The following is a 14,010-nucleotide window of genomic DNA, read 5'->3' on the forward strand; positions in this document are numbered from 1 at the left end:
ACTTTAAAAAACTTTGCATTAAAACATTGTATGTGCCAATAAGGCCACATAACCTGTACAAATCCTGCTCCTTAAAAGCTCTGTCTGATCACCCAAACTTAAAGGGTGGTATCTCACCACATGGATAGTTTGTCCAGGGACTATTTTTTGCAGTAGAAAGTAGTTCAAACAAAAACTGGATCATCCTGACTTCAGACATAACAAAATTTGGTAAATTTGTATTATTGCGTCATTGTACCCAGTTTTATGTGTATCAGTTTTATGACAGAAATCTCCTGTTGCTTCCTCTTACAGTTTGGTGGCCTGTAATTTATAATCAGCTGCACTGCAGTGATGTGTCCATTTACAGTCAGATTCATCTTGCAGTTGTTGCAGTATGTTTTGATTCTACTCTCTACTCAAGTGGCCTTGATGTCCTCCGTCGCCTCTCTGCTCAATGATTCCTCGTAGCTGCAGCTAACTTTAGCACTGGGAAACTGATCTCTCTCCTACTCTCTCTCCTCCACAACACGCGTGAGTTGATCTGCGTGTACACAAACATGCTTATTTGTCTGTCAGGCTTCGGGCTGTCTCTGCACGTGCAAGCACAAGTTAAAGATAAAAATCATCTCTACCAGGCAGAGGTGTTGCTTCCTACACATTACAGTATAGAGCAACACTGCCCTCTACAGGTTAATTAGCTTGGAGCTCACCTCTTTGCCGTCATCTTACATGCTGTAGCTTTATGCACAGCAGGTTGAACTCACTTGTTCAGTCATGTCAGGATGACACCATACTCCACCATACTCATGCTACATTAACTCTGATATTTCAAAAGGTCACATGGTTTGTTCGGCTTCTTACAGTAAACATCACATTTTATCTCTTTTGTCAAACTCCCCAAAACCTTGAGAGAAAGTGGTTCAGGTTGTTGTAAGTCTCCAAGGAATTAATACAATAATGCAACAACATACAACATTCTTCTAAGTGAAAAGTACAATGCATAAGCAAGCCCAAACTTTACACTAACCTTACCCCTAGAGGTAACCAAAAAAAAACAAGAAAAAAAACCAAAACATATATATATCAACCCTAAAATGTAATAGTTTACATTTCACTGAGTCACCTTAGTGTGAAAGATTTTTTTCACCACAAAATAATTGTAAAGGCATGCACACAAACATACACATTTACATGTGCTATATGGCTGAATTAGTCCAGAAACCATCTCAATCACACAAGACTGAGACATCTGTAGCTGTTTTCATATTCTTCACCACGTTGCAAAATGTCTATATTTTAGTTTCATCTGACAGTGACAGAGGAAAGGCTTTATATACCAAAACATCTGCACAACTCACACATAAATAATTAGGATAAAGTAACAGACTGAATGATGCTGTTCTATTAGTCATTTTTACACAAGCTTGTGAGACACTTATTGAAAGAGAGAAAAAATGAAATGTGAATTTAAAGAAACAGTTGGTCAAGTATTGGTATCATGGTCCCATTTTATTCACCTCTTCACTGTGGCTTTACATAGATTCATATAACTACTTTTAGCCAAAGGTACTCATTTAGAAATGATGAGGATGTGAGTGAGTATATCGAAACTGATGGGTATGTGAATAAACAAAATTGGCAGCTGAGTCATCTGTTATGCTACAATGAAAACAAAAAAGCCATGTCCCTCACTTAGGCCTACTGCTCTCATGACCCTCATGTTTTTGTCTTATACACACACACATACACACTCAAAGACACACACACACACACACACACACACACACACACACACACACACACACATATACGCACACTCATAAACATTCACAAAACACACACACAGCTGCATAAAGGCAGTCATAACTGTTTTGAATAATTGATCGCTAGTGAAATTGCGTGGCTCTAGGGTTTCCATGCTGTCATTGTCCCTGTTTCGGGTCGATGGGTGGCGAGGAAAAAGTAAACTTCTCATGCGACTTACTCATCATGTACCAGCCCCTCCACACACACACACACACACACACACACACACACACACACACACACACACACACACACACACACACACACACACACACACACACACTGCATCCCTTCCTGTAAAGATGCAGTAGGAGAGAGACCACTCAAACCCTGCTGCTTCGTCCACCTCACATCACCTCACCTCCACTGGATGCTGGGACGACTGTTGTAGGAGATACAGGACCATGACAGGAAGATGCCTCGAGGAGACAGTCTGATCACCTCTGAGAATGACAGTAAGACCGTGACCATCTTTATATCTTCATTACCAAATTGCTATTCTGGTTTTCACATTTTATGGCACAGGTATGTTGTTCATAGATTCTTGTGCCTGTTTAGATAAAAGCGCAATAGATTTACTTGCCATAATCTGCCATAAATTATTTTCAATTTTTAGTTTATGGCTACATGTTCATTAGGAGAAAATATTACTGATTCTTTGAATAAAGAAAGGCCTTTTGGTCTCTGTCTTTGCAGTGTGTTTATGATGTAGTTGTGATAATTGTTTTGAACCTATTTTTGGACAAAACTGTCCCTTTTTATTGAGTTTAATGGAGCCTGAAGTTCATTTGTATAACATACAAGTGAAAATACTACAGCTGATCAAAGTTTATGATCAAAGGAAGGCCAGCATCCGCCACCACAAACATATTTATACACTACTTTCTTCCATCCCACTCACTCCGCTGCATATTTGGGAGCTGGCCTCTGGCCTCTGGCTGTCTCCCCCATCCTTTTGGGCTTAGCCACCCCGTCTCCCTTCATTAGACCATTGTTTGTCTCTTTTGTGTCCCTCTGCTGCACATGGCCGTAATGACCTGTGTGCTGGCCACTCCGGTTACACTAAGGACACACATCAAAGGGCCGACTACATAAATATCTGTTCAGTCTGTCAGTGGTCCTTTCTGTTGTCCTCTTCATCCCCCTTTAAGGCAGGACAATAGTGGCAGGTACACAATAAGGTAGGATAAGCTCTGCCAGTGAAAGGGGTCAGGGTTGTGTTGAGGATATAAAAAATGGACTGGATTTTTAACGCTGAGGTCATCAAAGCAGGCAGAGGTTGGTTACGCCATTGGAGGTGATTAGATGCAGTATATCTTATCATTTTAAAAATACTAATAACACCAACATTAATAATAAGCTTTTGTTGAACAGCACAAAGTTCAAAACAAAGTCACACATTACCTTACAGAAATATGATGTAAGAAACATTGCAATACAACTATGTGTAAAATAAAACAAAAGCATCCAATGTGAAAGCATTGTCAATTATAATGAATAAACTCTTCTTCTTTGATGATTACATCAGTGCTGACCTCAGATCAGCTTATAATTCTCTGGTTCTCCATAAATGTCCAATTGATCCTTCACTTGACTCATCAAATCGAATTGGTTACAAACACATTTAGCTCATTAGTATATTCATGGAGTCAGAATCCTCCCAAAAAGCCTTTTCAAATTTGAAGAATTTTTCATTTTTCATTTTTACACTGAAACTATGTCTGTTCCACAGTTGACGTTGGGCTGGAGTTTGCAGGTGGGTGTCGTCTCTTATATCATAACATTAATCACTGGCGCATCAAGTGGTTCAGACTGTTTCTACTTTACAGAGCACTGGAGAGGCAGAGGAGTCTCTTTCCAAATGTCCCTTTTTGTCTTTATTATTTTATTCCTTAATTTCTCCGAGAAGCTCCACTGTCTCTGCTGCCACCATTAAACCCATCTGTCACCGCTGCTCTACCAGTTCATCCACTGGAGGTCTTTTCTTTTTCATACCCAGTCCTGTATGATTTGCATATTCCTATTTGCCCTTCTGTCATGACCTGTGTCCATAATTACCACAGGATTATCACACCTGGATAAAAACATTTCAGTGACAGAGAAAATGAGATGGTTTAATTGAGTAGGGAACAACTTCGTAATATTGTAGGATACAGAGAGAATGATGTGAATGTGTGAGTGAGTGTGAATAATCTCTGGAGCATGTTAATGCTTATTCTATCACTGAATAAACACAGTGTCTACATTTTTTACTGCAGGTGACGAAGATGAGGTTTCCACTTTTCATGAGGAACACGAGCAGGAAAGACACAGAAGAAAAAGAAGGGATGGTGATAGAGAGAAAAGGAGGAGGGGGAATGGGAGGAGGAAAGGAGCATCGAAAGAAGCAGGGGAAGGGGAAGAGGAATTACAGGCCAGGCTGGAGAAAAGAGAAAGGGGCAGGAGAAGGAAAACAAAGAATGATCAAGAAACAAGAGGAAGAGAGAGGGACGAGGAGGAGCAGGAGGTCAAAATAAAAAGAGGTAAGATGGCAAAAACAGGGAAGAATATCAAAAATGAAAAAACAAGAAAAACTGAGGAGGGGGAGGGAGAAGCTGAAGAAAGAATTGCCAAGGGAAAAAAGAAACACGAACGTGCCAAAAAAGAAGAAGAGAAAGAAGATGATGGAGGGAAACGTACAGTGAAGGACAAAAAGCAGGACGTGAAGAAGAAAAAGCACAAGAAAGTAGTTGAATCAAGGTAAAGCGTTATCTCACAAATCTGTAGTTTCTTACAGAGGAAAACTGTCCTATCGCTCACAAGAAAGCTGCATAGACATTAAACACACTACTCTTCTATGCCTCAGTTCAGAGCAGGAGACGAGTGAGGTAGACAATGAAGATGATGAAGAGGAGGACAATGAGGAGAAAGAGGTGAGGCCAGAGTCTCTGTCACCAGAGGAGCTGGAGAAGCTGAAGGAGGCAGTGGACGAGAGGAAGAAACTGATCCAAAGTCTGAGGGGGAAACCCTGGCCAATGAAAAAGAAACTCGTCACTTTACGGTATTTTGTTTTCTCATTGATAAAAGTAGGTTCCTGAAGTGATCAGATTCCCCTGAATTCTCAGCTGCAATTCAAAGTGTCACCTCTAAATCATTTAATCAGATGCCTGCTTTGTTACAGGGAGTCTCAGGAATTTGTGGAGAAATATGAGGGAGCTCTGGGGAAAGGGAAAGGCAGGAAGCTCTATGCTTACAAGGTCATGATGACAAAGGCAAGGAGTCACTGACCTCGACTTATTTAGAATATCATCTAAATGTAAAGGAATATATGATGCATTTTTATTTATGCATCTCGTTTATTTATTTTTATTAGAAATGGATGAAGTTCCAACGGGACTTTGAAAACTTCAAAACGGCCTGCATTCCCTGGGAGATGAAAATAAAGGAGATTGAAAGTAGGCTTGTTTTATCTTTTTTCCAATGTACTTATTATAAGTAGATGAGTATAATAAAACTATGCAAGCCATTAACATAGAGTATGTATGGTTTTCTAGTAAATGCACCTATAGTATAGTTTACATGTTTTGCAGGCCTCACATTTAGTTTCTCTGCTTGAAGAGTTGAGTATTAGTGTAATGATCATCCTCATATTTATTCCCTCCGCCCTTCAGGTCATTTTGGCTCCTCAGTTGCCTCTTACTTTATCTTCCTGAGGTGGATGTATGGCATCAACATGATCTTGTTTGGTCTGACCTTTGGCCTGGTTATGGTGCCTGAGGTATGGCGGAGTTTGGTTGCCCTAAAATACTGCTTTGAGTATATTAAATGTTTGACTTTCTTCTTCTTCTTATTATTATTACAGGCATTGATGGGGAGGCCCTATGGCAGCATCCCAAGAAAGACTGTCCCCAGGGCTGAGGAGGCCAGTGCCATGGACTTTGCTGTCTTATGGGACTGTGGGGTCAGTTGACAACATATGTCATGCTCACCTCACCCACTTTAAATAACATTATATTTTCATTTGCTACAGTTTTTAAATGAAGATGTACTGTTGCCCAAAGTTGTGGAAGAAAATTGCTAAGTGCTACCAACACCTACAAATATGAGAATCTATGACTGTGCTCCAACTATGATTTGTATCCACAGGGTTACGCTCAGTATTCAGTCCTCTTCTATGGTTACTACAACAACCAGCGAGCCATTGGCTGGCTTAAGTTCCGTATGCCTCTGTCGTACTTCCTGGTTGGTGTGGGAACAGTGGCCTATAGCTATATGGTGGTCATAAGAACGTGAGTCTATTATGACTACAAAGAACTAATTAATGTCTTTGAGGCACAACATTCTACTGAATCTGTGACTATTTCTGGTTAAAGGATGGCCCGTAATGCAAATGAGTCAGGGGTTGGAGATGATAACAGCTTTAACTTCAGCTGGAAGATGTTCACCAGTTGGGACTATCTGATAGGAAACCCTGAAACTGCAGACAATAAGTTTGCCTCCATCACCACCTGTTTCAAGGTCAGTACTGATGACCACTGGTGCTCCAATATAGTAGCTAAGTGACACCACTTATTATACAGTTATCTGTACCCTGTATAACCCTCCTTTTACCTCTCCAGGAGGCAATCTTAGAGGAGCAAGAGAGCCGAAAGGATGACAACATCCATTTGACTCGCTTTCTGCGAGTGCTCGCCAACTTCTTGGTCTTGTGCTGCTTAGCAGGAAGTGGATACCTCATCTACTTTGTAGTGCGTCGCTCTCAGAAGTTTGCCCTAGACGGACTGGAGAATCACACCTGGTGGGAAAGGAATGAGGTAGAAATGAGAAATGAGAGATGGAGACATGGGGAATCAAAGAGACAGAATACAGAGGGGAAAAGTATGTGGATCATTTTAGTGGCAGGCAAGACTTGTTGAACAAGTTCTTTATGTAGAGCGGTATGATATATGGGGTTAAAGCATTTGCACCACATTCTCATTTCAAGAATAGCAGCTTCCCTCTTTCCTTTGTGCATTACTTTGTGGAGGAATAGTATTCTCAAAAATCTAAGCTTTTTGTTGACTCATTTTGTCACTTTATCAATATGAATACACTACTTACTCTAAAGCTGCTTAGACTTAGTATTTAGTACAGGTTTGGGACACAGTTACTGTGTTAAGTAACAGACTGGCATTGCATACTAGGTAAAAAAAAATAGGCTACACTCCATTGTCCTCACGTGTGATATGAGCTGTCTTGAGTCTAAAGACACATGTGTTCCTCAGGTAAACATGGTCATGTCATTACTGGGGATGTTCTGCCCCATGCTCTTTGACGTCATCAGCACCCTGGAGAACTACCACCCTCGTGTCGCTCTGCAGTGGCAGCTGGGTCGTATCTTTGCCCTCTTCTTGGGAAATCTCTACACTTTTATCATTGCACTCATGGATGAGATCAACCTCAAAGTGAGAGCTAGTGTGAGTAGATGTGTGAGATGCTTTTGTAATGTTACATTATAATCAATATCAAGCGTGTGTGTGTGTGTGTGTGTGTGTGTGTGTGTATGTCTCAGAGAGAGGAGGAAAAGATCATAAAGTTTAATATAACCATGTGGGAAGCCAGTCTTTACAATGGCACACTATCAGAAAACAGCACTGCCCCGCCCATCACTATCCAACCTGCTGATGTACCCAGAGGGCCCTGCTGGGAGACCATGGTGGGGCAGGTCAGTGTGCATGTGTTTGCAAACCATTATATAACTGCATGACGTAATTGTTGATGCATCATAAAGTTGTGGATACTCAAAGTGACTGCTTATGAAATAATCATATGAATGAACAAAATGTGGAATATAAAATCTCCTTTTAGCAAAGTCAGTTTACATTTCACAAGGGCATTTTATTCTATTCATTCGACTATTTTATTTCATAATGCTGCTTTTCATTACAATATTACTGCACTGCATTGCTTGACACCATAATCAAACCAAACTGTATTTAACAATGATTTCTAATAGAAATGTGTTCTGATCACATTATGTTGCTTTTAGAAATCTTTGATAATAAGTGCAAAAAAATACAATGGGTTAAAGATAAAACACAGTATATTTTACATTGAGTAGGACAAATAGCTACATATGCTTAGAAAACCCATACACAATAAATGTAAACAAACCATACATGTTAAATATTGAGAAATATACTCAATGATAAAGTAGTAAATAAAAAGTATAACCTTATATGATCATCATAATGCAAACATGGAAAAAAATTATTCTTTCTTTTAAATTATCCATATAATTAGAATGTGTTATTGTTATCAAATATTTATATATAGATATTATACTATATTATATATATGATTGCTTCATCCTATGCAGGAGTTTGTCAGGCTGATCATATCTGATACCATGACAACCTACATCACGCTGCTGATTGGTGATTTCCTGAGAGCTGTGCTTGTTCGTTTTCTCAACTACTGCTGGTGCTGGGACCTGGAGGCCGGATTCGTGAGTCATCTTTTCTAACTGATCACAGTGACAGTGCCGCTGAAATTCAACAGTGTATAATTTATTTGTTATTACACATCAAAGATGTGCCTGTTTTTCCAGAGGTGAATAGAAATACTGTCTATGAGAATATGAGTCAGAGCAGATTTATTTTTGGCTAGACCAGCCCTATAATTGTGAATGTTGCTGACTGATGAGTGATCGTAATTCCACCATTGGACAGCCAAGTGTAACATGACTGAGTTGGAGTTACCCCATTGGCTGTTGCTCTTTCAAATAATAAATAATAAAAATAATAAATAAGTTAGTTTCTGTTAGGGGGGTGTATACAGCCTGCAGTGTTGCCAACATAGTGCATTTAGACCGAACTGAGGTGGTCTCAGTTTGGCCTCAGATCAGTTCACTGTGCCCACCTCTCAAGGTGCATTTCAAGTCTGTGTAGCGGTTCCTTCAACATGTGCATTGTGAACACAAAACACTCCAGGTTTGCTTCGCCTTTTGCCAATGTATTGTATTGTATTTTATTTCTGCCAAAGACAGATCACATGCTATTGCACTGGGATGCTCAAAAAAATATATTGACATAACTACGGTCACTGGTAACAATAGCAAGACTGTGTGGATGAGGACATGGTGATTTTGTCAGACAAAATCACTGTCATAAAATCAGGATTTTAGCAGCAGCAGAGCAGCAGCTTGTTAATGGCTTGGGCGTTAACAGGTAGTCTTAATGGGCCACGTTTCAGTCACTATTTCATAATTGTCCCACTGTCTGACAACAGAAACAGAAAAACATGTAAATTAGAACAGTTTTTTTGGAAATTCAGTTGTATTAAAATACTGTATATGTGAGCACAGAGAGTAGGAGAGGAGGGAACAGATAAAGGGCGGACTTTGGGTGGCACTGGGCAGGATGCAAATAGCCGACAATGCAGTCCAGCCATTTACTAAGTTTTGACCTGGTCTTGTTGTCTTTCCTGTGTTGTTTGTGATAGCCATCCTACTCTGAGTTTGATGTCAGTGGGAACGTCCTGGGCCTGATCTTCAATCAAGGAATGATATGGTAAGAAAACAACACTGGTTTGATTTGATAATTTTTGTGTTATTATTTACAACTAGCTGCAGTGGTATAATGTAAAACTAACTAGTGATGAAGAGCAGCACCTTCAGCCTGTCCTCCTCTCCCTCTTTTCTGTTTGCTCCAGGATGGGTGCTTTCTATGCCCCCTGCCTACCTGCCCTGAATGTCCTCCGGCTCCATGTGTCCATGTACCTGCAATGCTGGGCCGTGATGTGCTGTAATGTGCCGCAGGAAAGAGTCTTCAAGGCCTCTGGCTCCAACAACTTTTACATGGCCATGTTGCTGGTCATCCTCTTCCTGTCCACTCTGCCTGCCATCTACACCATCGTCACCATTCCTCCTTCTTTTGACTGTGGACCCTTCAGGTAATGACACTCGTTCAGGGGATCTGGCTTTTACAATTTAATTAGTTGACTTTCTGTCATAATCATTCTCTTCTCCTTAGTGGGAAAAAACGTATGTTTGATGTGATCCATGAGACGCTGGAGTCAGACTTCCCTGCCTGGTTTAGTAAAGTGTTCAGCTACGCCTCTAACCCTGGACTGGTGCTGCCCTTCATACTGCTTATGGTGTGAGTCAGCAAACACTGCACCAATATATATTTTTTACACAGTTTAAGATATTTTGCATTGCTGTCATAACTTCATTTTAGTGGTAACGTTTAAGGTTATTTGATGATAATAATCTGTTATTTTATTTTTCAGACTAGCCATCTATTACTTACAATCCACATCCAAAAGTTACAAAGAAGCAAATGTGGAACTGAAGAAAAAACTACAAGCGGTAAACTGACATTTTGTTTGTCCTAGTACTCTATCACTCATATTTATATACTATATTATATTGAATTTCTAGGCAAGTAAAGGTCAGTAATTCTCAGGAATGTTCATGTTTGTTATTTGTTGGTCGTCCACATTAGCTTTTCCAACGGTTTTTCTCAGCTTCAAAACTTCCCAACAGTGTGTAGGTGCACAAACAGACCGCCTGAGGTGTCTGACTGTGACCACTGTAATTGTATTAGTTTCATCACTCCAGCAGAGAGCAGCAGAGTAACAGTTCATATGTGCCCACGAACAAAAGGGTTCGATACTTAACACTCGTCGTTGTGTTGTCAAATGCAGAAGATGTTCGTTTCATCCAAGAGCTGATTTTTACATTTCCTTTTGCCTCTTTCTCTGTTGTGAAACTCACAATTGCTCGTGTTTCCTTTTCAAGCAAAATGAGGAAAACAAGAAGAAGAACAAACGAGCAGCACTGAAGGCACAGATGGATCTAGAGGAGGCCAGAAAAGCAGCATCACAGGATGCAGGGCAACAAAACAACAACGCTTCACTACAAGACCAAGAGAGTGAGACTGTTCAGTTCTAAATGAAAATGAAACACAATGAAAAGGATTTTTACCACAGGATTAAAAGATGGGTCTCATTCTTCCTCCACATAACAAATTTGGTATCTCGGTATCCGAGAAAAAGCTGGTGCTTACAGCTACAAGTGTTTTCAGTAAAGCTGTCCTCCAACAACAGTTAAATGTTATCCAGTTGATTTTCTACTGAATGTTAATAATCCGTGTTGTCATTTTCTGCCCACATCTGATTCATCTCTCCGATTTCTACCTTCTCTTTCAGCCGATGAGGAAGAAAACCATGGCAGTCATCAGAAGCTGTATCATGGTAAGAATGGACGCGACCATCCTCCTCCTGCTGGAGACCAAGAACACCAGCCCCCGGCCACCAGAGCCCCCGTCACCAGGAATTATCACCAAGGCAACCACAGGGCTCCCGGGTACCTGCCCGGTTTCTCTCGGCAAAGTGAACCCAGGATGTACAGGGTGCCGAGCCTGCAGCGACACTGAGGGAGTGAAGAACAGCATGTTAGCAAAAGAGACTCAAAACAAAGCACTTTACTGAGAACCTGATGTTTAGATGTACTGTGAACCGAGAGTAGTGAGAATGACTGACTTGAAACTTTTTTTTTTTTAAAAACTGCGCATTCATGATAAAAAAGACATTGTGAGCATTTCGAATTACAGTAGCAGTTGTTCCTTTGTTTAGATAGACATTAACAAAAGCAGAATATCATGTTAAGTGTTACTTAGCAATTCTTACATCTGTCAATGTCTTTTGAAACCACTAATCAATAAATGAGTAAATTAAATCTGCAATATTAATCTGAAATTTGAATAAGATGATAATGGTCCTGTCCTGATGTTGGTTTTTTGAAATTGCATTAATTTATTTCTGATGAACCTTTTGTCTTAAAAGATGTAAATATGACGTCACATGCAATAACCACCTTTTAACTTTAGTTGTTAACCTCTGTCCACCTCCTTAAAAAATGAGTTCAGTTATATTCAAAACTCATTTTAACCACAATGACATATATTTTCCTCTTGGCCTCGCAGATATTGAGCACAGCCGGGCCTGGACCTGTAACTGGACCAAAGTATTAAACAATTCATTAGACATTGGGGCCGTTTAACCTATCTAGCTAGGCTTAAATAGATCAGTATGCATCTCTGGCTGGACTTACACACTCAACTTAAATCTGCTTTTCAGCCGTATATTATACATTTGACACACTGAGTAAGCTCTGAATTTGGAAAACACACTCAGATTGTGTCAGATTATTTTGCACAAATGAGAACATATATAACCTGTGCAAAACATTTAGATTTGAGTGGTTAGTGTGAATCTCTTGATTGTGGTCTTATTTCGCATCATTTAACATGGATATCAGACTTCTGCTAATCTGATAACTGCATGATCATATACAGTGTCCCAGGAGCTGGTTCTGCTCTGCAGCTCACATGTCAGTCAAATCTGAAAATAACAGTGTTGTCCCATTAGTTAAACTTTATTAACCTGAAATTCTACATATTGACAGTCATTGAAAGTCTTGCCCTGTACAGATTTAATTGAATTTTAAGGTCTATGGGATGCTGTCTGTGTCTTAAACCATTTAAGACAACAAGCCAACGAGCTCATAATGCAACTGACATTAAATCACAGTGTCAATCAAACCCACTTCCATTGACGCTCATGATCAATTCATGGCAAGTTAACATTAAGTATTAATTCTGCAGTTATTTGAGATCCAGAGGATGAAGTAAGTCCCTATGCTTTATTCTTTCGTCTTGAGCCAAGGAGTGTCAATCACATTATTCAATGAAGACTTTGATAAGGAGTCAAGTAAACCCTCCGTCTTCTCTGTATACTGGAGACTCTGACTCTCTAATCCGCTTGGCTATTATTTGTCCAGGTAATACCAACCCCCACATGCCCGCTGTTTCACCCTCCTACTGGAGCTGTGTTTTGGCCCTGTCCCAGGCTCGCTCCATGCTGGTACAATGTGGCAGAAAACCGAGCCATGACAGGTTGCACATTACCGGATATCTCAATGTCCGCTGTATTCACTAACAGTAATGAAGAGTGAGACATTGATCAACAGTGATTTGACAGCTTGGATGGTGTCCAGTTTTGCTTTGGAGAGCAAAGGTTGGCGCTGAGCCTCGATGTGAACTGGTGGAAAGTTAGACCCTTTTTAGTTAATGGATCCGAAGAGTAAACGCAGCTAGGCCTTCTCTGAGACTAAGTACAGTATAGTGAGAAGGACGCATTTGAATGGTTACTGGAAGTGGAGGGGGACAATCAGGAGGAGGAGCAAGAGGAGGAGCTGGACGAGGAAGACATGAAAGGCTCCGACCCCGAGGACTTAACTTGTCTCTCAGGTACAAGCCTTCAAGCCAGCATTCATATAACCCCGGAAGAGTGTTCCTCTGTGTGTTAGCTGAATAGCAGCAGAGTCTCCTGTTTCCTCCTGCATTATTCAAAAGGTCAGATCTGACATTTGACCATAACCACACAGGTTGTACCTGCATCTTAGTGTTTGAAACATGCAATGTGGACAATTCAGGCTGCACCGTTCATCCATCAGGCCTCACTTTCACCTCCTTTTACTGTTGTGCTATAAAAGCTATTAATGACAGACAGGTTCACATTTGATTAAGTCTGTCTTAAAACAAAGGCAAAACCGGATTCAAAAGACAAGGCCAATAATCAAGTCTGAGATCAAGTGGGTATTTTTCAGACGTACAGTCCTATTTGTTTCCTCGTTGAGCGAAGACAGTAACACCAGTATCACAAAGACAGAATCTTAAACAAAAAGATTATATCTTATATCAAACCGCTTAGTTTGACTAACTCATATTTTAGCTTCAGCTGAACTTGGGATTATTGTTTTTTATAAACAGGACTATGACTGTGGATTTATATTGGAAATGCTTTGAAAACAGGAGCAATAATTGCACTGACCAGTTACTTTTTCAATGTACATATGAGCATGGCAATATTGTTTTATGATAAGACTTGAAAAAAATGTGACCATATCCTTTATTAAAGAGCTTGTAAAATCGTCTGACTTCTCTCTTAAATAAAACATTTTATTTTAAATCCCTTATTCATTGGAGTACAGTAAGTCCAGAGTTCAGAGTCACACAGGACACCGGGTACAGTATTTAAATGCAGTGAGTTGTTTCTCTTTTCACTCAGGATTACTTAAGCTTCCATCAAACTTTAATGAGACCTGACCTTTATGTCTACATTTGCCCCGGTGTCTCCTTTCTGGGTCACAACTGAATGATGGCAAATGTTCAACCATCAGTTTGTGGTGTTGTATAA

At 40.1% G+C, this 14,010-nt stretch overlaps 1 protein-coding gene across 1 annotated transcript; it reads left to right on the top strand.

Moving 5' to 3' along the window:
• The first annotated feature begins 4,315 nt into the window (after nt 1-4,315).
• Nucleotides 4,316-11,385, top strand: LOC111227241 (transmembrane channel-like protein 1). Its single transcript, XM_022752678.1, has 18 exons — nt 4,316-4,513; nt 4,647-4,828; nt 4,949-5,039; nt 5,141-5,222; nt 5,439-5,545; nt 5,630-5,728; nt 5,914-6,056; nt 6,141-6,285; nt 6,387-6,581; nt 7,032-7,211; nt 7,319-7,471; nt 8,126-8,254; nt 9,250-9,317; nt 9,460-9,699; nt 9,780-9,905; nt 10,039-10,117; nt 10,550-10,682; nt 10,960-11,385. Exons 1-18 carry the CDS (start codon nt 4,316-4,318, stop codon nt 11,184-11,186), a joined length of 2,577 nt encoding a protein of 858 aa, XP_022608399.1. The 3' UTR covers nt 11,187-11,385.
• The last annotated feature ends 2,625 nt before the right edge of the window (nt 11,386-14,010 follow it).

Source organism: Seriola dumerili, unplaced genomic scaffold, assembly GCF_002260705.1.
Source record: "Seriola dumerili isolate Sdu_G_001 unplaced genomic scaffold, Sdu_1.0 BDQW01000017.1, whole genome shotgun sequence".
NCBI lineage: Eukaryota > Metazoa > Chordata > Actinopteri > Carangiformes > Carangidae > Seriola > Seriola dumerili.